At 59.9% G+C, this 26,912-nt stretch overlaps 1 protein-coding gene across 2 annotated transcripts; it reads right to left on the reverse strand.

Annotated features, from left to right (window-relative positions):
- Positions 1–581: 581 nt before the first annotated feature.
- LOC140912247 (signal-regulatory protein beta-1-like) lies at positions 582–12,738 on the reverse strand. 2 transcript variants are annotated; one of them, XM_073346394.1, is made up of 6 exons: positions 12,625–12,738; positions 11,257–11,583; positions 7,082–7,381; positions 2,970–3,269; positions 2,172–2,276; positions 582–1,754 (listed from the first exon to the last, which is right to left on the reverse strand). In XM_073346394.1, the coding sequence occupies exons 1-6, from the start codon at positions 12,671–12,673 to the stop codon at positions 1,693–1,695; spliced, it is 1,143 nt and encodes a 380-aa protein (XP_073202495.1). In that variant the 5' UTR covers positions 12,674–12,738; the 3' UTR covers positions 582–1,692. The 2 variants fall into 2 exon arrangements, with proteins under 2 accessions (XP_073202495.1, XP_073202496.1); XM_073346395.1 differs by lacking the exon at positions 2,172–2,276.
- Between the last annotated feature and the right edge of the window lie 14,174 nt (positions 12,739–26,912).

Below are 26,912 nucleotides of genomic sequence, written 5' to 3' on the forward strand. Positions count from 1 at the left end.
AGAGCATTCAGCATCCTCTGCCCCTCCGTGCGCTTCCCACAGCGAGTCTGCCCAGGCGGGGTCCTGGGGAAGCCAGAGGGTCCTGCCCCCCCCAACTCCACAGTCAGACATGACTCTCAGCCAGCCAGTAAAACAGAGGTTTATTAGACGACAGGAACGTGGTCTAACACAGAGCTTGTAGGTGCAGAGAACAGGACCCCTCAGCTGGGTCCATTTTGGGGGCAGTGAGCCAGACAACCACGTCTGCCCTTCACTCCATGTCTCAGCCAGCCCCAAACTGAAACTCCCTCCAGCCCCTCCTCCTCTGGGCTTTGTTCCTTTCCCGGGCCAGGAGGTCACCGGATTTCTTTGTTCTCCAACCCTTTAGCTCTCACCTTGCAGGGGGGGAAGGGCCCAGGCCATCAGTGGCCAGGAAACAGGGTGTCGGCCATTCTCTGTGTCCAGACCCCTGCACACACCTGCCGTCTAGGGCTCTGCAATGATCATACACCCTTACCCCACCCCCTAGAGACTTAAGAACTGCCTAGGGGAAACTGAGGCACCCCCACACTATTCAGAGGAAACATTAAGAACAGTCCCACTTTGTCACATCATGCTTTATATGCAATATCACAATTATATACAGCTGAGGAATACGGGGGTTACAAGATGCTCCCCCCTTAGTTAGTAAAGGTGACGCCAATGAATAATTTGGGATGTTCCATATGTACTGAAGCGTGGTACCGAAAGATGCTGAATGGGATAACTATCGACTGGGCTTTGTTCGTTTAATGTGGATGGTTTCGGGTGGTGTCTGTGGAATGGTACAAGCAACCGCTGATGTAAGGGTAATGACTTCGACTAGCCCAGACTGGAGAGAGAAAACCAGCCGGTGACAGTTTGGGTCAAGGTGTAACTAGTGTGACACTCTGTACCTCGGGGGAACACCCAGCACCCCTGTCAGGGTTCCCTCCCCACTCTGAGCTCTGGGGTACAGATGTGGGGACCTGCATGAAAGACCCCCTAGGCTTATTGCTACCAGCTTAGGTTAAAAACTTCCCCAAAACACAAATCCCTTCTTGTCCTTGGACGGTCCATTGCTGCCACCACCAAGTGATTTACACAAACATTCAGGGAGAGGCCACTTGGAGCCCTATCCCACCCCAAAATATCCCCCCAAGCCCTTTCACCCCCTTTCCTGGGGAGGCTTGAGAATAATATACCAACCAATTGCCTTAGCAATGTGAGCACAGACCAAACTCCCCCCATACTCTACAGAGATCCCCTGGAGAAGGGAAGCAGGACTCGGTCCAGGCAGGAGGCCGAATTGCGCCTACTGAGCTCTAGGGTGTACCAGAGACTGTGGGGTAATCCCCCTTCCCATCTCCCATACTGCCCGGTGACAAAAGTAACTCCGGAGGCTATGACGCTGGCCGCTACACTGAGAAAGGGAGGTCACCTTGGGGCCTTATCGAGTTTCTGAGGCCACTGAATCCACCCAGGAGCGCGGGACCCACCAATACAGGCTCGGGACTTTGTCATAACGGGACACTGCAAGACGGAGGTTCCCAGGGTTGTGTCTGGGGCCGGAGATATGGACTAGTGTCATTCGGTTGCACCATCCAAGGAGCAGCTGACAAGCCAGAGGCTGAGCGTGACCAGCCCAGGAGTGGGGGTCCTCACAGCAGAGCAGGTTAAGGCTGGCTCCCAGGGTCAAGGATTGGAGTAACCTAGCAGATCACTGGTCCGGATAGCAACAGAAGGGAACGTCATAACTGGAAAGGAACAAAAAGACAAGTGAGCACGGGCATAAACTGGAGAACACGCTCCAGAGACTGAGACGACCTTCAGACAGTGGAGAGCTTCCCGGTGCCCCGGCACTTGGTACTTGGGCCCCTACCCGTTCCGTCTGATCTAGTTTATCTACCAGATGCATGTGGTCAGAAACGAAAAATAACGATTCTGTCTGAAAATCTATAAAGGTGAAAAATTGATTAAGCCTAAATTGGGTGGACGTGTGCCTCAGTTTCCCACCTTACAGGGCACTCCAGCCCCCGACAGGCCACTTCAGCACCCCATAGCCCCTGGGAGTGACCCCAAGCTTTGTCTCTGTCACCTCAACCCTACCCAGACTCTGAGCTAACTCTGAGGCCACGTAGCCCCCCCGTGACAACGGGACTGACGTCTGTTACCTGTCTGGTAGGTCTTCCCTTGAGAGACCCGGTATGCGAACAGCAATAGGAAAGCCAAGAGGATGAGCATCCCTGAGACAAGTACGACGATGTCACCTGTCAACCCTGCGCCATGAGAGAGCGAGCGTCAGGCTGCGTTACCAGCTTCAGCGCCAGGAGGGGGCATGGCCTGTGCACTGTTTACCATGGCAGTAATTTGGGGGCGGGGGCCGTGCTGTCCCCCCACCCTGCAAGCCTCGGGCAGGAGCAGAGTGGAGCCGGCCGCGGGAGCTGATAAATCTCCCTCACCTCAAAGCGCAGCCCCTCTCAGCGGCACCAGCCACTTCCTGGGGGGCTGAGGTGGGCCTGACCCCCCTTCACCACGAGACCTGGCCCCTATGCGTGGTCCCACCCCTGGGGCCCCAACCACTGGCCAGTGTGCATGGCTGTGATGTAACTGCAGAGCCCCCTCCCCCAGTAAAAGTGGGGAGGGGAGACAAAATTCCCCTTCAGTCCACTAAAGTTCCTACTGCCACTGGCCCCCTGTAGCGCAGAGGGCTCCAGCCCCCCGATACTGACCCTGCTGTACCAGCCCCCCAGCCCTGAGGGACCCAGCCCCCCAATACTGGCCCCACTGTACCAGCCCCTTAGAGCCCTGAGAGCTTAAGCCCCCAGATACTGGCCCCACTGCATCAGCCCCGAGGGCTCCAGCATCTCCCCATCTCCTGCAGTGTGACGAGGGAAGCGTCTCCCCTGAACAGTGACTGATCAGAGGTGAGGGGTCCCCAAGGAAACCCTTCCCCCTGGACAGAGGCTTACAGGAGAAAGTCAGGGCGAACTCCTCCCGCAGGGGCTGAGCCAGAGCCGAGTGGGTGACGCGGCAGGTTAAGATGCTGCCTCTGTCCCAAGCCGTGGGGGTGAAGGTGTAGGTCAGGGTGAGGTGAAAGGTCCCGTCCGGGTTCCCCTCGGGGGTAGAATATGTGGATTCAGTCCGAACCCGCCCGTCTCTCAGCCAGGCGACGGCGATGTCCCTGGGGTAGAATCCCCACACGTGGCAGGGGAAGGAGCTCGCTCTAAAGATCGTTCCCGATCGCTGCGGGACGGAGATCCTCGGAGTGGCTGGAAATAAGGGAGAGAGGGAGTGTTGGAATCTGATGCACCGAGAGTCAAACTGCCCTGGTCGGTCTGAGCTCCCTGGGATCCTGCAGGAGCGAAAGGCCCGTTGGCCTGGCTGGGCCAAGGACACATTTGTGCGGCCCCTGACCGATCCTGCCCTGTAGGAGATCGGCAGGGAGCTGTTCCTGCCCCGTAGCTCCTTCTCCACAGTGATCAGTCTGGGATCAACAGCTCCCCTCTGCTCCCTGCCTGCTGCTGGCTCTGCCCCACAAACGCCAGGGAGCTGCTGGATACTCCAGGTCTCTCGCCCCTGACAGCAGCTGGCTGCCCAGCAGCAGCACCCCAGAGCCCAGCAGGACATGGGGCGGGATGGGCAATTCTGCTGTAGAAAAGTCCTGGGGCTCCCTCCAGGCAGCGACTGCCGGGAGACAGCAGGGTGGGAACGAAGTTTCAGTGAAGGTCTCAGGAGCTGCCGTCCCGGAGTGTGGATCTGACCTGAGCTTTGGGGAACTCTGGCCAGGCCTATGTCAGGTTATTCCTTAGTTAATCAGCTCTGATCATTTGTGCCTCTGTGCCGAAGTGGGAATTTTCTGTACTATATTTATGAGTCCAATGCGTGCCTCAGTTTCCCTGGGTACTTTGCACTGTTACCCAGTGGGCACAGCTGGGTAAAAAGCTGCTCCAGGGGCAAAGCAGGAGACCTGAGGTGTTTGTGTCACATAACTGCCTGGAGGGGTGGCGGGGAGAAATGAATGGGTCATTACACGACTGGCTGAAACCGGTGGGTCCACAAAGACAAAGGGAGCCCTGAGGACTGAACAGCTGACACCTGCCCCCGGGCAATTCCAGCAGGCAGAGCGGGTGAACCCAGCAGGGCTCTGCGGGAGGACAATGGACCCAGGGGACAGGAGGCGGGGATAAGAACTGGCCTTTGGAGACACAGGAGCTCTGCCCTAGCCTGGGACAGACAGACCAAGGGACAGGAACAGCAAGCGGAAACCCAGGTGACACCAGCCTCCACAGGGGGTGTAACCCCACAGGGCCGCGGAGATTTGCTGGGCTCTGTGGCTCACAGGATGGTTTGGTTACTTGCCTGCGGGGCTGTCAGATATGTTCTGAGGGCAAGTCTACACTATACAATTAACTTGACCTAAATTACATCCACGTACAGCTAACACAGTCATTACGTTGCTTTTGCACATGCATGCTACGCGCCTTGTGTCAGCGGTGCGCGTCTCTGATGAATGTTCTTAATGTTTTGTCAGAATGCGGCGTGTGCCTCAGTTTCCCCTGCGTGTTACTCAAGTATCTAGGTGGTGGGACAAGGGTGTGTGATCGCTGCAGAGACCCCGAGCGGGCAGGTGTGACTGCGACTGGCAGCCTGGGCACAGAGAACATCCGACACTCTGTATCCTGGCAACTGATGGCTGGGCCCATCCTCTGCAAGGAGCCAGCCGGAGGGGTTGGAGAACAAAGAGAGCAGGTGACCGGTTTGCCCAGGAAAGAGACAAAGCCCGGAGGCAGGGCAGCTGGGCATGACGGAGGCTGGGCTGCTGGAAGGTAGTCAGTCTCCTGGTGTGGGACTCGGGGGTGTGGGGGGAAGCCCACAGCCCTGGGCTCTGGATCCCCCCAAGACGGACTTTCCCGAATGCTTCTAATTTCCGTGCTAACAAGCTCTGTTCCATGCTGTGCTCCCAACAACCAATAACCCTCCTGTGTCACACGCTGGCTGGGGGTCGCGGCTGACTGCGGAGTTGGGCTGCAGGGCCCTTTGGGGGCACGTAGGCTTCCCCTGGACTATCACAGGCTGCTCCTAGAGAGGAGGCTCCCCCAGAGTCCCGCCTGGCTTCATAGGGAGCAGTTCCCGAGGATCGCCCGGGGACGCCATGACACAAGGTGGTGGGAGAGGGAGTTTGTGGTTACAGAGGGCCAGCAAATGGCCTGGAGAATGGATACCCTAGCAGCTGGTGACCTGGTGACCAGCCTTGAGAATGGATACCCCAGCAACTGGTGACCTGAATTACTTTCCAAAAACGTATCAGACACAGCATCCTGAAAAGCTGGGACTGGGATCGGGGTACCCTCTGCCACCCCTTCCTCTGTCCCTGAGAAGTCAGCGGTGTGACTGCTCCCCTCCAGGAGGTCGGACAGACAGTCCCTTCTCAAACCCTGGGCCACGGGCTGATCAGATGACTCACCCATTCAGTCCTGGGCATCCTCTCCCAAGTGACCAGTGAGGAGACATCCCTGTACCCCCACTATTCCTTCCCCAGTTCCCTCCTGGGGGGCCCCCTCTAAGACACATTTCTCTGTGCTCCCTAGGAAGGGATCTATCCCTTGTTCATCTGCAGAACTCTGCCAGCTAACAACTGGGAGAGTTTCCTTAATCCCTGGCCACACCTCTCCTGCCCCTGTGCCTGAGGGCATGTTGTCTTCTGAGGGAAAGGAGCTAGTCTCAGCCCCTCCCACACTTGGAAGCACCCTGCTTCCCTGTGTTACAGAGTCACAGGAATCCTCACCCACCTCCGTGGTTTCTGAGATCCCCTGCCCCTTCTCTGGGCTCTCCTCTGGGCCACATTGCTCTCTGCTCCCTGGAGCCGGGTCTGTCTCTGGTTCAGCTGCGACCTGCTGGCAGCTAACAGCCTGGACAGTTCTCTCCCTGGCAGGCATCACGCCCCCCTCCCTTCCCGATGTGGTGTTACCTCCAGCTGCAGGGCAGGAGTTGGTCTCAACCACCCTCCCACCTGGACGCATGTGGCTTCCCCCTTGTCACGGAGTGTGGGGGAGTCCAGGCCCTGCACCCCTCTTCCTGGGATTCCCTGAGACTCTCAGCCAGCCAGTAAAACGGAAGGTTTATTGCACCACAGGAACACAGTCCAAAACAGAGCTTGTGGGTACACCCAGGACCCCTCAGTCAAGTCCTTCTGGAGGAGCAGGGAGCTCAGACCCCAGCCCTGGGGTTCCCTGCGTTCCTCCACCCAGCCCCAAACTGAAACTAAACCCCCCCAGCAGGCCCCCTCCTGCAGCCTCTGTTCACATTCCCGGGCAGAGGTGTCACCTCCCCCTCCCCCTCCTGGCTCAGGTGACAGGCTCTCAGGTCTCCCATCCCCAGGACACATTCCCAGGTCAACACCCCCCCTCCCTGCTGAGCGACAACCTCACAGGGCCTCCTGCAGGCGAGTCACTGCATCCTAGCTCCCTGGCTGGACAATGGCTGCTGGTGGTTGCTTGACACCCGCCCGGGCGCTGGTGACTTTCCTTGCTGTTACCTCAGGGGGAGCTAATGTCTGGCTGATTCCCCAACTCACAGCATGTTTCAGTGACAACCGTAACACACAATCTCATAACTGCATTCATGACGCACATCTATGGGTAGAGAAATGACTTTCAGCAGGTCATAACCTTTCCCCTGACACCTCACCAGGCCTGCTTTATGGGGGTTACAGGATGCTCCCCCAAGGTACAGCGTGTCACAGTACCCAGGTCCCAACAACAACGAGTCAGTATTTTGTCAGGCAGAATTAGAGTCTTGTTCTTTCCCCAGCCTGGGGGCTGCGGAGTGTGGGAGAGGGCGGGAGCTGGGGGTCAGAGGGTGCCGGCTGCCCTGGCATTTGTGTTATAAAGCCACAGTCAGACCTGAGCCCTCCTCCGGCCTCCTGCCGGCCCCCACTACGGTACTGGGCCCTTTCAGCCCTGGGGGCTCCAGCATCCCACCCCCCATCCCCATCCTGGGTCTCTGCTGGGGTCCCCTGTCAGACTCAACGCACTGCACCCTTCAGCACACAACACGCAGCTGGGAGCCCAGCCCCCCTCACCTGTGACCGCCAGGGGGAACCCCTCCCGCAGGGGCTGAGCCAGAGCCGCGTGGCTGACGCGGCAGGAGAAGAGGCTGCCGGAGTCGCTCGCGGTGGGGGTGAAGGTGTAGGTCAGGGTGAGGTTAAAGGTCCCATCCGGGTTCCTCTGGGGGGCAGATGGGGTGACATCGGTCAGAACCCGCCCATCTCTCAGCCACGTGACGGTGACGTCCGCGGGGTAGAATCCCCGCACATGGCAGGGGAAGGCGCTGGCTGCGTTTAACACCCCTGCTTTCCGGGGGATGGAGACTCTGGGAGCACCTGGAACGAGAGAGACAGCCATTGAGCTGTGTCCGGACGAATGAGTGATATTCTGGGTTACCCCCATGCGCCAATCTGAGTGTAAGATACACAGATACACCCCGTTCAGTACTGTGGGGCACGAAACACCCCGGTCTCCGGGGAGGTTCTACCCCAGTCGGATGTAGGAAGCCGCTTCAGACACGGTGATTGAGGGTCCGTAGTACAGAAGGTGTCCGTGCCAGGCAGGTCAGGAGGGGGCTGGGGTACAATTTCCCGGGCTCACGTCTATTCGGAGCAGGAAGAGAGCGGCCAGCCGAACCTGGCACTCAGCTGTCTGGGTGCACTTTGGGCAGCTGGATCCCCCCTAGAGGAATTACATCCGGAGGCAGGATTCATAGATTTTGTGGCCAGAAGGGACCATTATGATCCTCTCGTCTGACCTGCCGCACGCCCAGCACCAAGAGCCCCCCTGCAGCTCCGCGGTTGCTCTGTAATGTGGACACTGCCTGTGGTGACAGGAGGGGTTCTCCCATCGCTGTAGTTAACCCACCTCCCCTAGAGGCGGTCGCTACGTGGACAGAAGAATTTGTCCATCGACCTAGCGCTGTCTGCACCGGGCATTATTTCTCACACCCCGAGTGACACAGCTGGGTCAGTCTAACGTTTCAGTGTAGCCCAGGCCTTAGTTCCTTTAGTCTGGGGGGTTTTATCCCCCTCCGACCATGTGCTCTGAGCTGCAAACTCCGCTGATGGGGCGGGGAGCAGAACCACAGGAAGAGTCGTTAGTCCTTTTGTGGATGGTTTCTCAGTCCAGGTGTAAGGAGTTTCCAGCTGCGAGATCCAACCCTGCCCTGTCTGGTATCGATGGGTCTCCTCTTTCAGGAGGGCCATGACAATGTCTGTGTAAAAGCAGCTCTTCCCACTAACGTCCCTCTCCGGCAACTCCTACGGCCACAGAGGCTCACACTGGACCCACTCCAGCGTCACATCACAATACGGGACACAGCACTTCCATGTGAGATTAATGCAGGCGGCAACTCACAAGCTCCCACAGTATTCTTGTCAGCAAGTTAAGGAAGTATGGGCTGGATGAATGCACTATAAGGTGGGTAGAAAGTTGGCTAGATTGTCGGGCTCAACGGGTAGTGATCAATGGCTCCATATCTAGTTGGCAGCCGGTATCAAGTGGAGTGCCCCAAGGGTCGGTCCTGGGGCCGGTTTTGTTCAATATCTTCATAAATGATCTGGAGGATGGTGTGCATTGCACTCTCAGCAAATTTGCGGATGATACTAAACTGGGAGGAGTGGTAGATACGCTGGAGGGCAGGGATAGGATACAGAGGGACCTAGACAAATTGGAGGATTGGGCCGAAAGAAATCTGATGAGGTTCAATAAGGATAAGTGCAGGGTCCTGCACTTAGGACGGAAGAACCCAATGCACCGCTACAGACTAGGGACCGAATGGCTAGGCAGCAGTTCTGCGGAAAAGGACCTAGGGGTGACAGTGGACGAGAAGCTGGCTATGAGTCAGCAGTGTGCCCTTGTTGCCAAGAAGGCCAATGGCATTTTGGGATGTATAAGTAGGGGCATAGCGAGCAGATTGAGGGACGTGATCATCCCCCTCTATTCAACATTGGTGAGGCCTCATCTGGAGTACTGTGTCCAGTTTTGGGCCCCACACTACAAGAAGGATGTGGATAAATTGGAGAGAGTCCAGCGAAGGGCAACAAAAATGATTAGGGGTCTGGAACACATGACTTACGAGGAGAGGCTGAGGGAACTGGGATTGTTTAGTCTGCAGAAGAGAAGAATGAGGGGGGATTTGATAGCTGCTTTCAACTACCTGAGAGGTGGTTCCAGAGAGGATGGTTCTAGACTATTCTCAGTGGTAGAAGAGGACAGAACGAGGAGTAATGGTCTCAAGTTGCAGTGGGGGAGGTTTAGATTGGATATTAGGAAAAACTTTTTCACTAAGAGGGTGGTGAAGCACTGGAATGCGTTACCTACGGAGGTGGTGGAATCTCCTTCCTTAGAGGTTTTTGAGATCAGGCTTGACAAAGCCGTGGCTGGGATGATTTACTTGGGGTTGGTCCTGCTTTGAGCAGGGGGTTGGACTAGATACCTCCTGAGGTCCCTTCCAACCCTGATATTCTATGATTCTATGATTCAAGCATGGGACAGAGTCCAAACACCAAACACTTCCTGAGATTTCTAATACCGATCGGTGATGGAAAGCACCCCTGTATTCACACCCCAGACCCACTGCAATAATCTTTGTCCAGGATATGCCTGGGCGGGGGTCATATGGAAACTAAGAACTCACTGGTCAATAATATCCTGGTGAAATGTGTGTAGCAACATTACATGCAAAGTTCTGGATCCCCCAAATAAGGCTGGTTGCCACGTTCCAGCCCACGTAGCCCCGATGAGACAGGACTAGACAGGCAGGTCTTTAACAAAGGAACGTGTGTTTACCTCCATTTACATATAAGGTCTAAACAGGGTCCTCAGACAGCGAGAGGGGGGAAGACGGGAGACAAGGGAAAACCTGCAAACAGAGGTAAGAAGAAACAACATGCACCCCCCTCCCCACCAGACACGTCACCTTCTTTACTGTCTGAACGTTAACCAGGGGTGACCCTCAGGGAAGTGCCTCTCAAAGGGTGACTGAACTATACACGTGAGGGGCACAAACACCCCAAGCTCTTGTTCCCGACCCAGCTCTCTCTGTCTGACCTAAGCAGACAAAAGAAACAGCCTCCAGACATTGGGAGCAGATCCTGGCCTGGGAATTTGGGCAGCAGTGTTACGGGGAACCCGTGGGAAGAACCTCACCTTGAACCAAGTCTAGTTTGTTACGTTCAGAAAACGTTTTATCTTTATTTCTCTTGTCGCCATTTCTGACTTTAGCACCTCAGACTTGTACTCACTTAAAATCTCTCTCGTTGTCGTTAAATAATCTTGGTTACCCTTTATTTAAAACGAATCCAGTGTTGGGAATGGTTGGGGTAACTCCCTGTACGGCAGCAGACTGTTGTAGCTCGGTCCCTGTCGAGGGGCGACGGACCTAAGCTGTCGGGGCTGCCCAGGAGAGGGCTGGACAGTGCAGGACACAGACTACTGGGGGAACATGGGGGACGGAGAGCGTGTTGTAAGTAAGTGACCACGTCTGGAGGCAGCCAGAGCGTGGCTGGGCTTTGCTGACAGGCTGCGGGGTCAGAGCTGCTGGCCCAGGGCTGTGGCTACACACAGACACTCAGGGTGGGACCTGCAGGCTGTGGGTCTGGTTCTCAGGAGCCCGGGGTGGGAGCTGCAGCAGGAAGCGCTGGGAGGCACCCCAGGGTGCAGGGCAGGTGGTGACCCAGCTGCTGACCGGTCTGGACTCACTGTCCTGCCGATATCACCCCACAGGTGAGCCAGGCCGATTCCAGCGCCGTCTCTGCCAGCGTTCAGCTGAGACACGGGGACCTGGCACGAGCTGGCCCCGGTCTGCCAGCGTCACAGTCACGCCGGCCGGTGGGAGAGCCGGCTGTGTCTGAAATCCACCCCTGCCTCTCTCTGCCCGGGCCAGGGTTCACACCCGCGCCTGCCCGTCTACACACACCCTGTCGCGGGTTTAGCTTTCGCTGTTTCACCTTCCCTTAAACCTGATGCTTCTCAGCGTGCCCTGAACGGCTGGACACCGGTCACAGCCCGCACTGGGGGGCTGGTGTTGGGTTACTGAACTCGGTTTCAATTCACACCTTTCGTTAAACCAGAGCAACCCTGAAGACGAGTAGACGAGTCCTCACCCCACCCGCTCCTCCCACCTGCGGGACTGTGGGACCAAAGCAGGAACAGCCAGTCCCGAGTTCCCAGCCGGGGAATGTCCGAGCTCTTCTCCTGTCCTTACCAAGCACACGGAGGGTCGTCTCTCCCTGCAGCTGCTCCGTACCGTAACCAACCACACATTTATACGGCCCCTCATCCGACACCGTCACCCTGGAGAGCGACAGGGAGGCGTCCCCCGTCTCCAACTCCTGCTCCGACACGCTCGCTCCGGGCTGGGATTGTCCCCTGCCCTGGCCGTAGTGCGCAATCCTCTCCTCAAACAGAAACCACTGAACCCGCAGGAAGCGCAGATCGACTGGCCCCCCGACGTCGAACCGACATTTCAGCAGCGCCCCAGAGCCCAGCAGGGCCCGGGAGGAGGGATCTGTGACTATCTGCAGCCGGGAACCTGCACAGGGAAAGAGAAAATCACGCTCTGGGGCTCTGGGCAGGGCTGGGCCGTGCCGGGGGGAGGTCGCTGCCTGGGGATGGACGAGCCAGTGAGGGGATCTGGTCCCGCAGGGAAGAGGGCGTGGTGGGGTACCTGGGGCAGGTGCCGGCTGTGCTCTGGCTCCCCTGGGTGTGTCAGTGACTAGGCACCTGCCCCCCCGTTCTCCTTCCCAACCCGTCCCACACGGGCTCCCTCAGAGCCAGGACAAGGCGTCAAAGGGAGGTTTTGCAAATAGCTCTGGGCTTCTTCCCACATTCGCTCCAGCCCTGTTCACGCCCCTCGAGCGATCTCCCTGGCCCTGTCTGCACGAGCCTGGCTCACCCCACTGGGGGCACAGTCCTGGGGCAGAGCTGGCTCGGAGCCGGGTTAGACGATACAGCGTAATAAACACCCCCCTGTCTACACGCGCACTCCCTGCTGGGCTACGGCAGAAGGGCTCTAACCCCCCCGCTTCCTTCTGAGCCTGAGCCAGCCCCAAACGGAGCCGTCATGGGGTTTGTCTAGGGGCAGGTCAGTCAATGGATGTTCCTGTCCCAATGTCGGGGGCCAGCTGCTGTGGGAGGCAGGACCCAGACGAGAGGGGCGCTGGGATGCTCTGGCCTGGCTGTTCCCAAGCTCCTGTCCCCAGGGCAAGGTGAGGAGGTGACTGGCCGGGTCATCGCTGAGAGGTTGTGCCCGGAGAGACACCAAGATATTGGGGGGCAGCAGGTTCCCAGTGCCCTGTGTGAGAACGCAGTGTACCCGTACCTTCGCTCAGACCCCGACCCCCCTCTCCTGCCCCCGGGATCCCCCGCGGCTCCCCCATCCCTCCCCCGGCTCCTGTCACATCCAGGGGCATTCACACGAGCTCCAGGCAGACTTGGCAGCTGAGGCTGGGCAGAGCTGGGCAGTGACTGACCCACCTGTACCCAGGGCCCATCCCCGGGACTTTACTCTGTCGGGGAGCCCCGGGGCCCTGCTCTGCCCTCCCCGCAGAGACACCAGAGGGTCTGGACTTACCGGCCACCCCGAGGAAGAGGAGGGGGAGGAGGAGAGCCCCCAGCCCCATGGTCCCTGCCCTCTGTCCCCCAGCTTCCCTGTCTCCTTCTCCGGGGCTGGCAGGGCTCCCAGCGAATTCCCTTTCACTTTCCTTTTCACTCACTTTTTGTAACACGGCAGACATAAGAGTTTACAGTTACTGATCCCGTCACACGCAGACACCCACCGAGTCGGATCAGCCAGGGGAAGGGCCCAGGCCCCCCAACCCATAACCCCCTCCCCGCTGGGCTGGGGGTGAATCCCCTGGGGTCGGAGGGGGCTGGGTCCCCCCAGGAATGGTGATGGGGCTCAGCCCCCGTCCCGTCCCGTGCTGGCTGGGGGTCACCCCAGAACAGCCCCCTGCGCCCCTCCCAGCACCCAGAGGGGAGGCAGCTCCGTGCTGGACTCTGGGGCTTGGGGAGCACGTGGGGGGTTTAACCCCATCTAGGGTTGCCAATTTGCTAATCCCTGAAAACTGAACAGCCTGGCCCCGCCCCTTCTCCGAGGCCCGCCCCCCATCCCACCTGTCCGCCCCACTCCATTGCTTGCTCTGGACCCCCACCCCCAGGACTCACCTGCCTGGCTGGGAGGAGCTGATCCAGAGGCTGCCGAATCGGGGCACAAGGGGGCATGGCAGCGATCAGTCCCTGAAGCGAGAGGCTGGGGAAATCAGGACAGAGCTGGGGGGGGAGGGTGTCCCTGGAGTAAGGGGCAGGGGAAAATGGGGGCACAGCAGGGCAGAGAGGGTCAGTGTCACGGAGTGTGGGGGAGTCCAGGCCCTGCACCCCTCTTCCTGGGATTCCCTGAGACTCTCAGCCAGCCAGTAAAACGGAAGGTTTATTGCACCACAGGAACACAGTCCAAAACAGAGCTTGTGGGTACACCCAGGACCCCTCAGTCAAGTCCTTCTGGAGGAGCAGGGAGCTCAGACCCCAGCCCTGGGGTTCCCTGCGTTCCTCCACCCAGCCCCAAACTGAAACTAAACCCCCCCAGCAGGCCCCCTCCTGCCGCCTCCGTCCACATTCCCGGGCAGAGGTGTCTCCTCCCCCTCCCGGCTCAGGGGACAGGCTCTCAGGTCTCCCCTCCCCAGTGAAACCCCCCTGCCACATTCCCAGGTCAACGCTCCCCCTCCCTGCTGCGTCACATCCTCACAGTCAGTCGCTGGCAAAGGGACCCTGGTGGCTCTGGTCAGCACCGGGTCGTTAAAAGTCCGGTCGGCAGTGCTGCGGGTCTAAGGCAGGCTAGTGTCTACCTGTCCTGGCGCTGCGCCCCAGAAGCCGCCAGCAGGTCCGGCTCCTAGGCAGGGGGGCCACGGGGCTCCGTGCGCTGCCCCCGCCCTCAGCACCAGCTCTCTCTCCCATGGGCCGGAAACTGTCCAATAGGAGCTGGGGGGGGCGGTGCCCACAGGCGAGAGCAGCATGTGGGGTCTCCTGCCCCCCACCCCGCCCGGGAGCTGCCCTAGCGCCCCCACTGTGCCTCTGACCGGGAGCTGCCCAAGGGAAGCCCGAGCTGCAACCCCCTGCCCCAGCCCTGAGCCCCCCAAACCCAGAGCCCCCTCCTGCACCCCTAAGTCCTCATCCCTGGCCCCACCCCAGAGCCTGCACCCCTAGCCCAGAGTCCGTACTCCCTCCCACACCCCAACCCCCTGCCCCAGCCCTGAGCCCCCCAAACCCAGAGCCCCCTCCTGCACCCCAAACCTCTCATCTCCAGCCCCACCCCAGAGCCTGCACCCCTAGCCCAGAGTCCGTACTCCCTCCCACATCCCAACCCCCTGCCCCAGCCCTGAGCCCCCCAAACCCAGAGCCCCCTCCTGCACCCCAAACCTCTCATCTCCAGCCCCACCCCAGAGCCTGCACCCCTAGCCCAGAGTCCGTACTCCCTCCCACATCCCAACCCCCTGCCCCAGCCCTGAGCCCCCCAAACCCAGAGCCCCCTCCTGCACCCCAAACCTCTCATCTCCAGCCCCACCCCAGAGCCTGCACCCCTAGCCCAGAGTCCGTACTCTCTCCCACACCCCAACCCCCTGCCCTAGCCCTGAGCTCCCCCAAACTTGGAGCCCCCTCCTGCACCCCAAACCTCTCATCTCCAGCCCCACCCCAGAGCCTGCACCCCCAGCCAGAGCCCTCATCCCCTCCCGTATTACCAACCCACGGACCAGCCCAGTGAAAGTGAGTCAGGGTGGGGGAGAGCGAGCCACTGAGTGAGGGGGAATGTAGTGCGTGGGGGGGGGCCTCTGGGAAAGGGACGGGGCAGGGGTGTGGCCTCGGAGAAGGGGTGGAGCTAGGGTGATCAGTTTTGTGCAATTCGAAAGTTGGCAACCCTACCCTGGACTGAGGGGCTGGTGGGGAAATCGGGGCACAGCGGTGGGGGGGCGGTTGGTCCCTGGAGGAGTGGCTGGGGAAATCGAGGCGCAGGGGCAGACGGGTTGGCCCCCCGACGGGGCCGGTCCCTACGTTGGAGCCCGGCCCGGGAGCCAGGCAGTGCTCGCCCTCGGGCCGGGGTCGGGAGCAGCAGCCGCGAAGCGGAGCCGCTCCTCCCGGTCCCCACGGCGGAGGCCGGCCTCTGCAGGCAGCTGGTCCCTGATCTCCCCTCTCGCTCTCCAGCCCGGGGCTGCGGGTGCCACAGCGGCTGGAGCTCAGGCCCCTGCCCAGCCTCGGCCCACTCGTCTCCCCGCCCGTGCAACGCCCAGCTGCCCCTGTGAGCTCCTGCGGCCCCCCGCACGCAGCTCTCCGGGTCCCCAGCCCGGGTGCACCCCTCAGCGCCTTCGGCCCAGCCCTGCTCCCGCCCGTGGGGGTGGGAGCGTCTCATGCCAGGGCCAGAGCCTGGTTCGCTCTCTGCTCAAAGGGCTGCAGGGATCCTGCCCGGACTCCACACCAGCCACCCGGGGGCCAAACCTCCTGAGACCTTTAACCAAGGCTGGTGCAGCCGTAAACACAGCGTGGGCCCGCGGGGGGGCCCAAAGGCAGGACCCTGTGCTGGTCGCTGCCCACTGTGACCTGGGGGGACCACGGGCGCCGACTTTCCGTTGTGCCAGGGGGTGCTCAGCCCCTGGCTCTGCCCCAGGCCCCACCCCTGCCCCGCCCCTTTTGCCAAAGCCCCGCCCCGTTCCGCCCCCTCCCCCGAGCCTGCCATGTCCTCGCTCCTCCCCCCTCGCCCCCCCAGCCGCCTGCGCACCCCGAAACAGCTGCTCACGCCGGGCAGGAGGTGCGGGAAGGGAGGGGGAGGCACTGATTGGCGGGCTCCACAGGCGGGCAGGAGCCATGGCGGGGGGAAACTGATGGGGGGGCTGCTGGTGCGTGCTCAACTGCCCTGCCTGGGAACTGAGGGTTAATCCAGGCCTCACAGCCCCTGCCCAGGCCGGCTGGAGGAGTTTGACTCTGGGGGCCCGTCGCTGCTGAGAGCCCCCAGCAGGGGAGGGACACGCTCAGGGTCAGAGACGCTGCGGGACAGAAACGACAAACCAGCGTCACCGGCTGCCAGCAATCCCTTCTCCTGCCCCAGGCTGGGCCCCCGCAGTGTTACCCCCCCGGCTCCACGGTACCAATGCCCCGGGAACAGAACAAAGGTTCCCTCGATCCCAAAGGACCACGCCCCAGCCCCAGGTCAATAGACAAGTCAGATCCTACCCACCAATCATGCTGTCGCCAATCCCCTAGAGTCTAAAATCTAAAGGTTTATTCATAAAAGGAAAGAAATAGAGACGAGAGCTGGAACAGGTTCAATGGAATCAATTCCATCCAGTCATGGCCAAGTTCTCGGTTCAGGCTTGCAGCAGGGATGGAATAAACGGCAGGTTCAAATCCCGTCTCTGGAGAACATCCCCAGCTGGGACGGGTCCTTCAGTCCTTGGTTCAGAGCTTCAGTTTGTAGCAAAGTCCCGCCAGAGGCCAGAGGCAGGACTGAAGACCAGATGGAGGAGCAGCAGCTGCCTTTTATAGTCTCTTGCCGTGTGGTCTCTGCTTTCTGTGTCCCAAGGACAAGCTGCCCATCCCATGGCCTGGGAACACCTCAGAGCTCTGTCCCTAGGCAGGGCCCTGCACACCTGGCTGAGTCCCCAGGCGTCTCTGCCTTCTCTCAGTGGGTCAGTTGTGTCGCTGAGCGTCCTTAATGGGCCACCCAGCAGCCTAGGCAGAGCTGACCCCAACTTGGCTGGGGTGTCCCCCGGAAGCAGAGCACAGGTTTGAAATTCAGACATACAGACAGATCTATAATTCATCATACAAAGGTGATACAAACATATAAACAAGATGATCTTATCTGACAAATTATAACATTTTTGCAGATATCTTACATGGCCTATCTGGCTGATCAACTCCTGGGCGTTACCCCCAGAGCCAACATTTGAAATGGGTACAGAGTCAATACCTATAACTTTAAATACCAAAATGATACCTGCAGCCAGACAGCAGAACTGGGTGGGAGGTACTTGCATGGGGCCCCTTGAATACCGCACTCCAGGCTGGCGCTCAGCCACCCACCCCTTAGACCAACCCTGGGGCCAGGCTAGATGGTCACAGCGTCCCTCTGGCCCTGGGGTCTCAGAATCTTCTCCCCGGGCAAGGGCTGCACGGCCCCTTCCCCCAGCTCCCTCCCACCGCCCCCTGTCACGGAGTGTGGGGGAGTCCAGGCCCTGCACCCCTCTCCCTGGGATTCCCTGAGACGCTCAGCCAGCCAGTAAAACAGAAGGTTTATTGGACAACAGGAACACAGTCCAAACCAGAGCTTGTGGGTACACCCAGGACCCCTCAGTCACGTCCTTCTGGAGGAGCAGGGAGCTCAGACCCCAGCCCTGGGGTTCCCTGCGTTCCTCCACCCAGCCCCAAACTGAAACTAAACCCCCCCAGCAGGCTCTCTCCTGCAGCCTGTCTTCACATTCCTGGGCAGAGGTGTCACCTCCCCCTCCCGGCTGAGGTGACAGGCTCTCAGGTCTCCCCTCCCCAGGGCACAGTCCCAGGTCAACACTCCCCACTCTTTGCTGTGTCACATCGTCACACCCCCCACTCGCCCAGCCCCTCGGTGTCCAGCAGCACCAGGGTGTGGCTGGCCCGGCAGGGGTGGGGCAGTGTGATGAAGTGGGACTGTTCTTAATGTTTCCTCTGAAAAGTGTGGGGGTGCCTCAGTTTCCCCATGGCAGTTCTTAAGTCTCTAGGGGGTGGGGTAAGGGGGTGTGATCGTTGCAGAGCCCTAGAGGGCAGGTGTGGGCAGGGGTCTGGACACAGAGAATGGCCGACACCCTGTTTCCTGGCCACTGATGGCCTGGGCCCTTCTCCCCTGCAAGGTGAGAGCTAAAGGGTTGGAGAACAAAGGAATCCGGTGACCTCCTGGCCCAGGACAGGGACAAAGCCCAGAGGAGGAGGGGCTGGGGGGAGTTTCAGTTTGGGGCTGGCTGGGGATGAGGAGTGAAGGGCAGACGGGGTTGTCTGGCTCACTGCCCCCCCCCAAAATGGACCCAGCTGAGGGGTCCGGTCTCTGCACCTACAAGCTCTGTGTTAGACCATGTTCCTGTCGTCTAATAAACCTTCTGTTTTCCTGGCTGGCTGAGAGTCCCGTCTGACTGCGAAGTTGGGGGGCAGGACCCCCTGGCTTCCCCAGGACCCCGCCTGAGCGGACTCGCTGGGGGGAAGCGCACGGAGGGGCAGAGGATGCTGAATGCTCCGAGGTCAGACCCAGGAAGGTGGAAGCCGGGTGAGCTGTGTGTCCTGCAGACAGGCTGCTCACAGAAAGGAGACTTCCCCAGAGTCCTGCCTGGCTTTATGGGGAGCAGCTCCAGAGCATCGCCTGGGGACGCCGTGACAGGCAGGCACCACATCCAGATGCCCTTGGTGTGCGACTGGATGGTGGCGCCCAGCGAGAACCCTGGGGAGAGAGGAGACGAGAGAGAGACCCAGCGCCCGGGCTCAGCTGCCCCCTCATTCCCGGCTCCAGCCCGGGGCCAACGGGAAGAGGGACTGAGAAACCTCTCTGCTTCCCGGCCAAGGAGTTCATGAGATAAGACTTGCCAGTGTGGTACAGCCCCACGATGGCCACCACCACCACGAGCTGGGCCACGCCACGCAGGATCTCCAGCGCCGCGGGGTTCACCTCCAGCTCCCCCTCGGCGCCGTTCGCCACCAGGACCATGGGCTCCTCCATGGCCACGGGCTAAAGAGAGGGAGCGGCAGAGAGCCCTGCAGGAAGAGCGGGCTGTGTGTGAACAGCTGGTGTCCAAAGCGCTCCGCCCCAGAGGCGCACGCAAAGGGAGCGTTTATCCCACTTCTGCCCAGCAATGAGTGACTCCAACCTCAGGCACTACACCCAGGCCAACCCATAGCTGGAACGATCAGCAAAACAGGTAATCACGTTGTCATTGGGTTTCAGCGTTAGCAGACGGTCACTAGAAACAGGGCAGTTCATGCCACTCGCAGGGCTTTCGGCTCAGGCCCTCTGCACATTCAGGCAGAAAACCCTGCCCGGAAGAGGTCACGTTTGGAACTTTTCTTTGCAGTCACAAGGGCTTGTGGGGCAGGGCTGGATTCTCACTGGTGCTAGGACCCCTTTTACAGAGCTTGGGAAGTACAAAGAGGTCCACGTTATATTTTCACCCACTTCCAGGCCAAACAGGGCCCCAGTGTCAGTGAGAATCTGGCCCTGGGCCTCTACAAAACCTTCCCAATGTGACCTGAATACACCTGGTTTGCTGCCTGTGTCTGCAGAGAGCCTGACCCCAGTGTGAGTTGTGTCTTTCGTAGCAATATAATGTTACCCCTGGAACCTAACGATGGCCATGTTAACTGTGTCACTGCTGATCATTTCAGCAGGAACACCCAGCCCTGGTGCTTCTTCCATGCCATTGTGGGGTACAAGGCAGATGTCAGAGCCTGGTGAGAGAGGCCAGAGCGACCCCGGAGCACTTGAAGGGAGCAGGCTAAGCAGCACATTGCCAGCCGGTGACAGCAAGATGACACCACCCCAGCTGGGCCCTAATCGGGTCAGGATTTCACACAGCAGGGGCTTGGGTCTGTGCTCATTCCTGACCGGTGCCAGCCAATCCCGCTGCTTAAACTGTCCTCCAGCATTTGCGCTGCCAGGACCTCCCTGGGTAACTCACTAATGAGCGGGTGAGAGCTCTATGCCCTGACAGGCCCCATACACGGCTCGGGGGGGTGGGGGAGTGGGGTCTAGTGGATTAGAGTGGGGAGGGGCTGGGAGCCAGGACTCCTGGGTTCTTTCCCCAGGGCACAGCAAGGCAGATATGTCCCCCCAGGCCAGCTCCCCCAGTTGGTCTCTCAGCGTTGAAGCCGGGTGACCTCAGGTCCGTCAGCATCTTCCTGCCTGGTCACCAGCCCCAGCCAGTCTGGAAAGTGAGAGAAAAAGTCTCAGGCAAAGACACCCAGAGCCCAGCTCAGCCGCTTGCTGGCATGAAACCTCTGCTCCTCCTCCAGCGGGGGACTGGGGACAGGACTCCTGGGTTCCTGCCTCTGGAGGGGAGTGGGGTCTGGTGGTTAGAGCAAGGGGGGCTGGGAGCCAGGACTCCTGGGTTCTCTCCCTGGCTCTGGAGGGGAGTGGGGTCTGGTGGTTAGAGCAAGGGGGGCTGGGAGCCAGGACTCCTGGGTTCTCTCCCTGGCTCTGGAGGGGAGTGGGGTCTGGTGGTTAGAGCAGGGGGTAGTAAGCCCCCCGTTCCCTGCAGCACAGGACGCCTGGTGCCAGCCCTGACAGCTGCCAACCCACATACTGGGGCGGGGGAATGAGCTGGGGCTGGCAGCTCAAAATCCCCTGAACGCGTCAGTCAGATGGAAACCGAAAGCAGCCGGAGCCTTTCCTAGCACGGGGCTGATTCCAGGAAACCCGGGCCGAGGGGGGCGAGTCTCTCCAAGCTGGTGGCCCCGGCCGAGCGTCTCAGTCCAGGGTTTGTTTAATCCCGGAGCTTCCAGGCATGGAGGCAGCTGCTGGCAGTACAGGGGCCACGACACGCAGCACAGCGGTCCTGAGTGCGCCCAGCAGAAGGGCTCGCTGCAAAGGCTCTTGCTGCCCCCCTTCTTAGACAGCAGAGATGAGCCCCAGTGCGCTGGGAGTGGGAGACTGTGTCCAAGCTCAGATGCAGCCGCTGCCTTGGCCCCCCCCCTTGCCTCAGTTTCCCTCTCCCCCTGCCCAGCCAAACTGCAAATCTTCCCTCCTCAAATAATGAAATTCCTGATGAAACAAGAACCCACCGTCCTTGGCCTCCTGGGATCCCAGCACCCCACACTGACACCCCCCACCCTGCTCCCTGCAGCAGGGTGCCCCCTGCTAAGCCCCTGCCCCACTTCCTGCAGCACAGTGCCCCCCACTGACACCCCTCCCCACTCCCTGCCGCCCCCTGCTGACCCCCCACCCCCCTCCCTGCAGAGTCACTGAGATGCGGGCAGGGGGCCGAGCTCCCACCCCCTCAGGAGATGCTGCCCTGCCGCTCTGAGACCCAGAGCAGCCGTCAGGACCCACAATATCCCCCTGGCAGAGAGAGGGGCCGAAACACCCTGCCCACCTCGCCGAGCCCCGGCCCCGCTCCCAGCCAGCGGCTCCGGGCACACAGGCCGGCCGAGGCGGGAGCTGGGCAGGGAGGCGCCAGGCCGAGCCCGGGGCCGTTGCCAGCGCGTGCAGGGTCCCGGGGCAGCCCGCGTGGCCGGCGCGTTCCCGGCTGGTCTGGAGTCAGCCCGCGTTTGTATCTGGCAGGCAGAGCTGCCCATCCGCGGGGTGAAGCCCGGCCGTGCCCCCTTCTCGGGTCCATCCAGGTTCCCCACAGGCCCCCGGGTCAGGGCCGGGCCACGCCGGGCTGGGGGTTCTGGGGAGCCCCGGGCTGAGGGTAAACCCAGCTCCAGCCCAGGGCAGGGCAGGCCAGGCCACACGGCTCCTTGCCACCCGGCCAGCTCGGTCGCGGGGTGTCCGGCCCCCAAGCAGGCGCCCTGCTCCCACCCCGCCCGCTCGGTCCCGGGGCCCAGAGCAAGGGGGCCCTGCTGCGGGCGCTGGCAGACGGGGGCCACCCGTGTGCACTTGGGCCGCTGCGATAGGGCACGGTAACGAGCAGGCCCCCGATCGCCGGGCGCGGCGGCTGCACCGGGGGGCTCACAGGGGCCGGGGCACTGCAGGGACCACGGCTGCCACGGACACCGAGACCGGAGTCACCGGTGAAGTCCTCCTGGTTACGCAGGCCACACAGGCGGGGGTAGGGGAGGCCGAAGCAGCCAGGCCTGGCCCTGCCCACACTCCACCCCCAGGGCCCCGCTTAGGTGGGGCTGCGGGGCTCCAGGGCCACGCTGCCCCCCTTCCCGGGGCTGGGGGGGCTGCGGGCACGAGCCAGCCTGGGGCGGGGGCCGGCAGCCACGGTGGGGGGTCTGGGCTCCAGGGGGTGCGGAAGGGGCCTCGGGTGGAAGGGGTGGGGCTGGGGCCTCCCCCAGCCAGCGGTTCACAGGCCGCCCATGGCAGGCAGACCCCTCGCAGGCCCTGGGCGCCCCGACATCCCCCCCACGCCATGTAGGAGTCACCGCCCTGGCACCCCGCCCGGCTGGCGGCCCGGGGAGAAGGGGCTGGGCCGGGCGTTCCCGGCTGGGTGCCTGCCAAGGGCCACCAACCCAAGAAACCAGCTGTGCGGCCAGGGCTCATTTGTGCCAGAGTCATCGAGCGGACGGAGGCACAACAGGCCCCCCCACCAGGGAACCGGCCCATGGCGCCGGTGCCCCTCGCTCCCGACCCGCAGCCCCCTGCCGGACCAGCCCTGGGCCCCCCAGCCCCGCTGGTGCCCCTCGCTCCCAACCTGCAGCCCCCCGCCAGCCCAGTCCTCGGCCCCTCCACAGCTCTGCCGGTGCCCCTTTATCCCGACCCACAGCCGCCTGCTTTCCCCCCACAGCTCTGCTGGTGCCCCATAATCAGTCACCTGGCGTGGCTGTCTACTCCCAACCCCACCCCACTCTAACCACTAGACCCCACTCCCCTCCCAGAGTCAGGAGTCCTGGCTCCCACCCCCCCTGTTCTAACCATTAGATTCCACTTCCCTCCAAGGGACAGGGAGAGAACCCAGGAGTCCTGGCTCCCAGCCCCCTGCTCTGACCCCTAGACACCCTGCTGCTTAGCAATCTCACAGCACTGACCCTGCCTTGGCAGCCCGGAGCCAGGGCAGGTTTCCGGCTTGTCCTGGCACACGGTGTCCTGCATGTTTCTTAGTTTCAGGGGCACGATTCACATCCCCAGAGAGCAGCAAAGACACCCAGACACATGAGCGAGGTTTGCGGGGAGGTTTGTTTAATCACAGAGTTGCAAGGCAGGAACACAGGTTTCAGAGGGGTAGCCTTGTTAGTCTGTATCAGCAAAAACGAGGAGTCCTTGTGGCACCTTAGAGACTAACACATTTATTTGGGCCTAAGCTTTCGTGGGCTAAAACCCACTTCATCGGATGCATGGAGTGGAACATACAGTAGGGAGGTATAAAAGCACAGCATATGAAAAAATGGGAGTTGCCTTACCAAGCGGGGGGTCAGTGCTAACGAACCAATTCAATTAACAGTAGGATACCAAGGGAGGAAAAATAACTTTTGTAGTGGTAATGAGGGTGGCCTATTTCAAACAGTTGACAAGAAGGTGTGAGTAACAGTAGGGGGAAATTAGTATGGGATAATCAGTTTTTGTAATGACCCAACCACACCCAGTCTTATTCAGGCCTAATTTAATGGGGTCCACATGGCTACCAATGTGATATATGCCATCATGTGCCAGCAATGCCCCTCTGCCGTGTACATTGGCCAAACTGGAGAGTCCCTATGTAAAAGAATAAATGGACACAAATCTGACATCAAGAATTATAACATTCAAAAACCAGTCGGAGAACACTTCAACCTCCCTGGTCACTCAATAACAGACTTAAAAGTGGCAAAAAAAAACCCTTCAGAAACCATCTCCAACATGAAACTGCAGAACTGGAATTAATTTGCAAATTGGACACCATCAAATTAGGCCTGAATAGAGACTGGGAGTGGTTGGGTCACTACAAAACCTAATTTTCCCCTACTGTTACTCACACCTTCTTGTCAACTGTTTGAAATGGGCCACCCTCATTACCACTACAAAAGTGATTTTTCCTCCCTTGGTATTCAACTGTTAATTGAGTTGTCTCATTAGACTGACCCCCGACTTGGTAAGGCAACTCCCATCTTTTCATGTACTATGTATATATACCTGCTACTGTATTTTCCACTCCATACATCTGATGAAGTGGGTTCTAGCCCATGAAAGCTTATGCCCAAATAAATGTGTTAGTCTCTGAGGTGCCACAAGGACTCCTCATTGTTAAGGCAAGGAGAGAGGCACCCCCAGCCCATGCCAGCTCCCATCCCTCGACCTGGGGCTGGAGAGGTGTGACAAAGTGGGGGGTGCTTAGTGACTGTGCGTGCCTCAGTTTCCCTGTGTGCTGCGTGTGTAACAAGGGGGTGGGAGAGGGGGTTTGTTGTTGCAGGGGACCAGGTGTGACCTCGACTACTAGTTGGGACCCCAGACACTGGCCTGGAGATTGGGGACCCAGCAACTGGTGATCAGGGTACCCCCCCAGCTTGGGAGCCAGCTGGTTCTGGCCAGTTGGGGGACAATGGGCTGAGGAGAGAGGGGCCCGGGGCCCTGACCAGCTGGGAGGAACAAAGGACTGCAGAGAGGGGCCTAGGCGGCCTGTTCACCTGGGACTGAAGACAAAGGGTAGAGGGGGAGGGTATATGGGGGGCTCAGCTGGAAGGAGGGGGCTGGGCTGGGGACAAGGAGCAGCCAGAGCCCATGGGGACGGGGACAGACTCAGCTGGCCGGGGCTGAGACTGGTCAGGCCCCAGGCCCCAGAGACCTGCCCGGGCTGGGTCCAGACGTTCAATAAACACTAACGGGGAGTCCCTGCAGCTAGAGATCAGGGGGCGTTGCTCCCTCTGGGGGTGGGGACCCCAGGGGCCCAGAGCGAGGGGACTCCCTGAGGGGCCCACGGCAGAGCCAGGCTGCTGGGGGCTCAGAGGTGCAGTCCCAAGAGGCGGCGAGGCCAGAGGGCCTAACCCCAGAGACAGTGGACCCCTGTGAAGAGCTGTCACACAGGGGGGTTCCTCCCAGGGGCCGTACGGAGCCAAGAGAGCCCCGGGCCGGGGAATCGGTGACAGGAGGCACCCAGGCTGTGGGGCTCCGGGTTCCTAGGTGTGGGCTCGTCTCACTCCCCCTGGGGGTGATGTTCTGGTGGCCACTTCACCCGGGTCCTGCCCCACAGATCAGGCCAATGGGCCCATCCATCCCGGTATCCCTTTCCCAATAGCTCCTGTGCAGCTTGAGGTAGCTCGTCTCCCACAATGCACCTCCCTGCAAGGCCGTGTGGGGCGACATATTCCTCCCTGACCCAGCCACGGTCATGAAGTGTGGGGGTGGAGAGCTGGCAGCGTTGCAGTTGGAACTAAGCTTTACTAAGCTGCTCGCCGGTGGAGCGTCCTGTGGCAGGGGGTTCCGAGGGTGAACAGGGAGCTGGGTGTGACGAAGTGGGACTGTTCTTAATGTTTCCTCCGAATATTGTGGGGGTGCCTCAGTTTCCCCTATGCAGTTCTTAAGTCTCTAGGTGGTGGGGTAAGGGTGTATAATCACTGCAGAGCCCTAGAGGGCAGGTGTGTGCAGGGGTCTGGACACAGAGAATGGCCGACACCCTGTTTCCTGGCAACTGATGGCCTGGGCCCTTCCCCCCTGCAAGGTGAAAGCTAAAGGGTTGGAGAACAAAGGAATCCGGTGACCTCCTGGCCTGGGAAAGGGACAAAGCCCAGGGGAGGAGGGGCTGGAGGGAGTTTCAGTTTGGGGCTGGTTGGAGACATGGAGTGAAGGGCAGAGGGGGATGTCTGGCTCACTGCCCCCCAAAATGGACCCAGCTGAGGGGTCCTGTTCTCTGCACCTGCAAGCTCTGTGTTAGACCATGTTCCTGCCATCTAATAAAACTCTGTGTTACTGGCTGGCTGAGAGTCATGTCTGACTGCGAAGTTGGGGTGCAGGACCCTCTGGCTTCCCCAGGCGCCCGCCTGAGTGGACTCGCTGTGGGAAGCGCACGGAGGGGCAGAGGAGGCTGAATGCTCCGAGGTCAGGCCCAGGAAGGTGGAAGCCGTGTGAGTTTTGTGTCCTGAAGACAGGTTGCTCACAGGAAGGCAACTGCCCCAGAGTCCTGCCTGGCTTCATGGGGAGCAGTTCCAGAGCATCGCCCGGGGACTCTGTGACAGAAGCAAAAGTGGATGGGAACCTGGGAGGCAGTGACCATGAGATGGTCGAGTTCAGGATCCTGACACAGGGAAGAAAGGAAAGCAGCAGAATACGGACCCTGGACTTCAGAAAAGCAGACTTTGACTCCCTCAGGGAACTGTTGGGCAGGATCCCCTGAGAGAATAACATGAGGGGGAAAAGGAGTCCAGGAGAGCTGGCTGTATTTTAAAGAATCCTTACTGAGGTTACAGGGACAAACCATCCCGATGTGTAGAAAGAATAGTAAATATGGCAGGCGACCAGCTTGGCTTAACAGTGGAATCCTTGCTGACCTTAAACACAAAAAAGAAGCTTACAAGAAGTGGAAGATTGGACAAATGACCATGGAAGATTATAAAAATATTGCTCGGGCATGCAGGACTGAAATCAGGAAGGCCAAATCACACCATGTGGTGCAGCTAGCGAGGGATGTTAAGAGTAACAAGAAGGGTTTCTTCAGGTATGTTGGCAACAAGAAGAAAGCCAAGGAATGTGTGGGCCCCTTAATGAATGAGGGAGGCAACCTAGTGACAGAGGATGTGGAAAAAGCTAATGTACTCAATGCCTTTTTTGCCTCTGTCTTCTCGAACAAGATCAGCTCCCAGACTACTGCACTGGGCAGCACAGCATGGGGAGGAGGTGACCAGCCCTCTGTGGAGAAAGAAGGGGTTCGGGACTATTTAGAAAAACTGGACATGCACAAGTCCATGGGGCTGGACGCGCTGCATCCGAGAGTGCTAAAGGAATTGGTGGATGTGATTGCAGAGCCATTGGCCATTATCTTTGAAAACTCATGGCGATCGGGGGGAAGTCCCGGACGACTGGAAAAAGGCTAATGTAGTGCCCATCTTTAAAAAAGGGAAGAAGGAGGATCCTGGGAACTACAGGCTGGTCAGCCTCACCTTAGTGCCTGGAAAAATCATGGAGCAGGTCCTCAAGGAATCAATTCTGAAGCACTTAGAGGAAAGGATCAGGGGGGATGAGAGGCCCTGAGCCAGGGTGCGGATGCTGCAGGGTTGAAACACGGTGTAAGG

This window comes from Lepidochelys kempii, chromosome 6, assembly GCF_965140265.1.
Source record: "Lepidochelys kempii isolate rLepKem1 chromosome 6, rLepKem1.hap2, whole genome shotgun sequence".
Taxonomy (NCBI): Eukaryota; Metazoa; Chordata; order Testudines; family Cheloniidae; genus Lepidochelys; species Lepidochelys kempii.

Coding starts and splice junctions, on each gene's coding strand:
- LOC140912247 (XM_073346394.1), bottom strand. CDS start 12,673: ATGGGGCTGGGGGCTCTCCTCCTCCCCCTCCTCTTCCTCGGGGTGGCC. Junction 3,270..7,081: donor GTTCCCCCTGGCGGTCACAG/GTGAGGGGGGCT, acceptor CCTTATTTCCAG/CCACTCCGAGGATCTCCGTC. Junction 1,755..2,171: donor AGGGAAGACCTACCAGACAG/GTAACAGACGTC, acceptor GTTCCTTTCCAG/TTATGACGTTCCCTTCTGTT.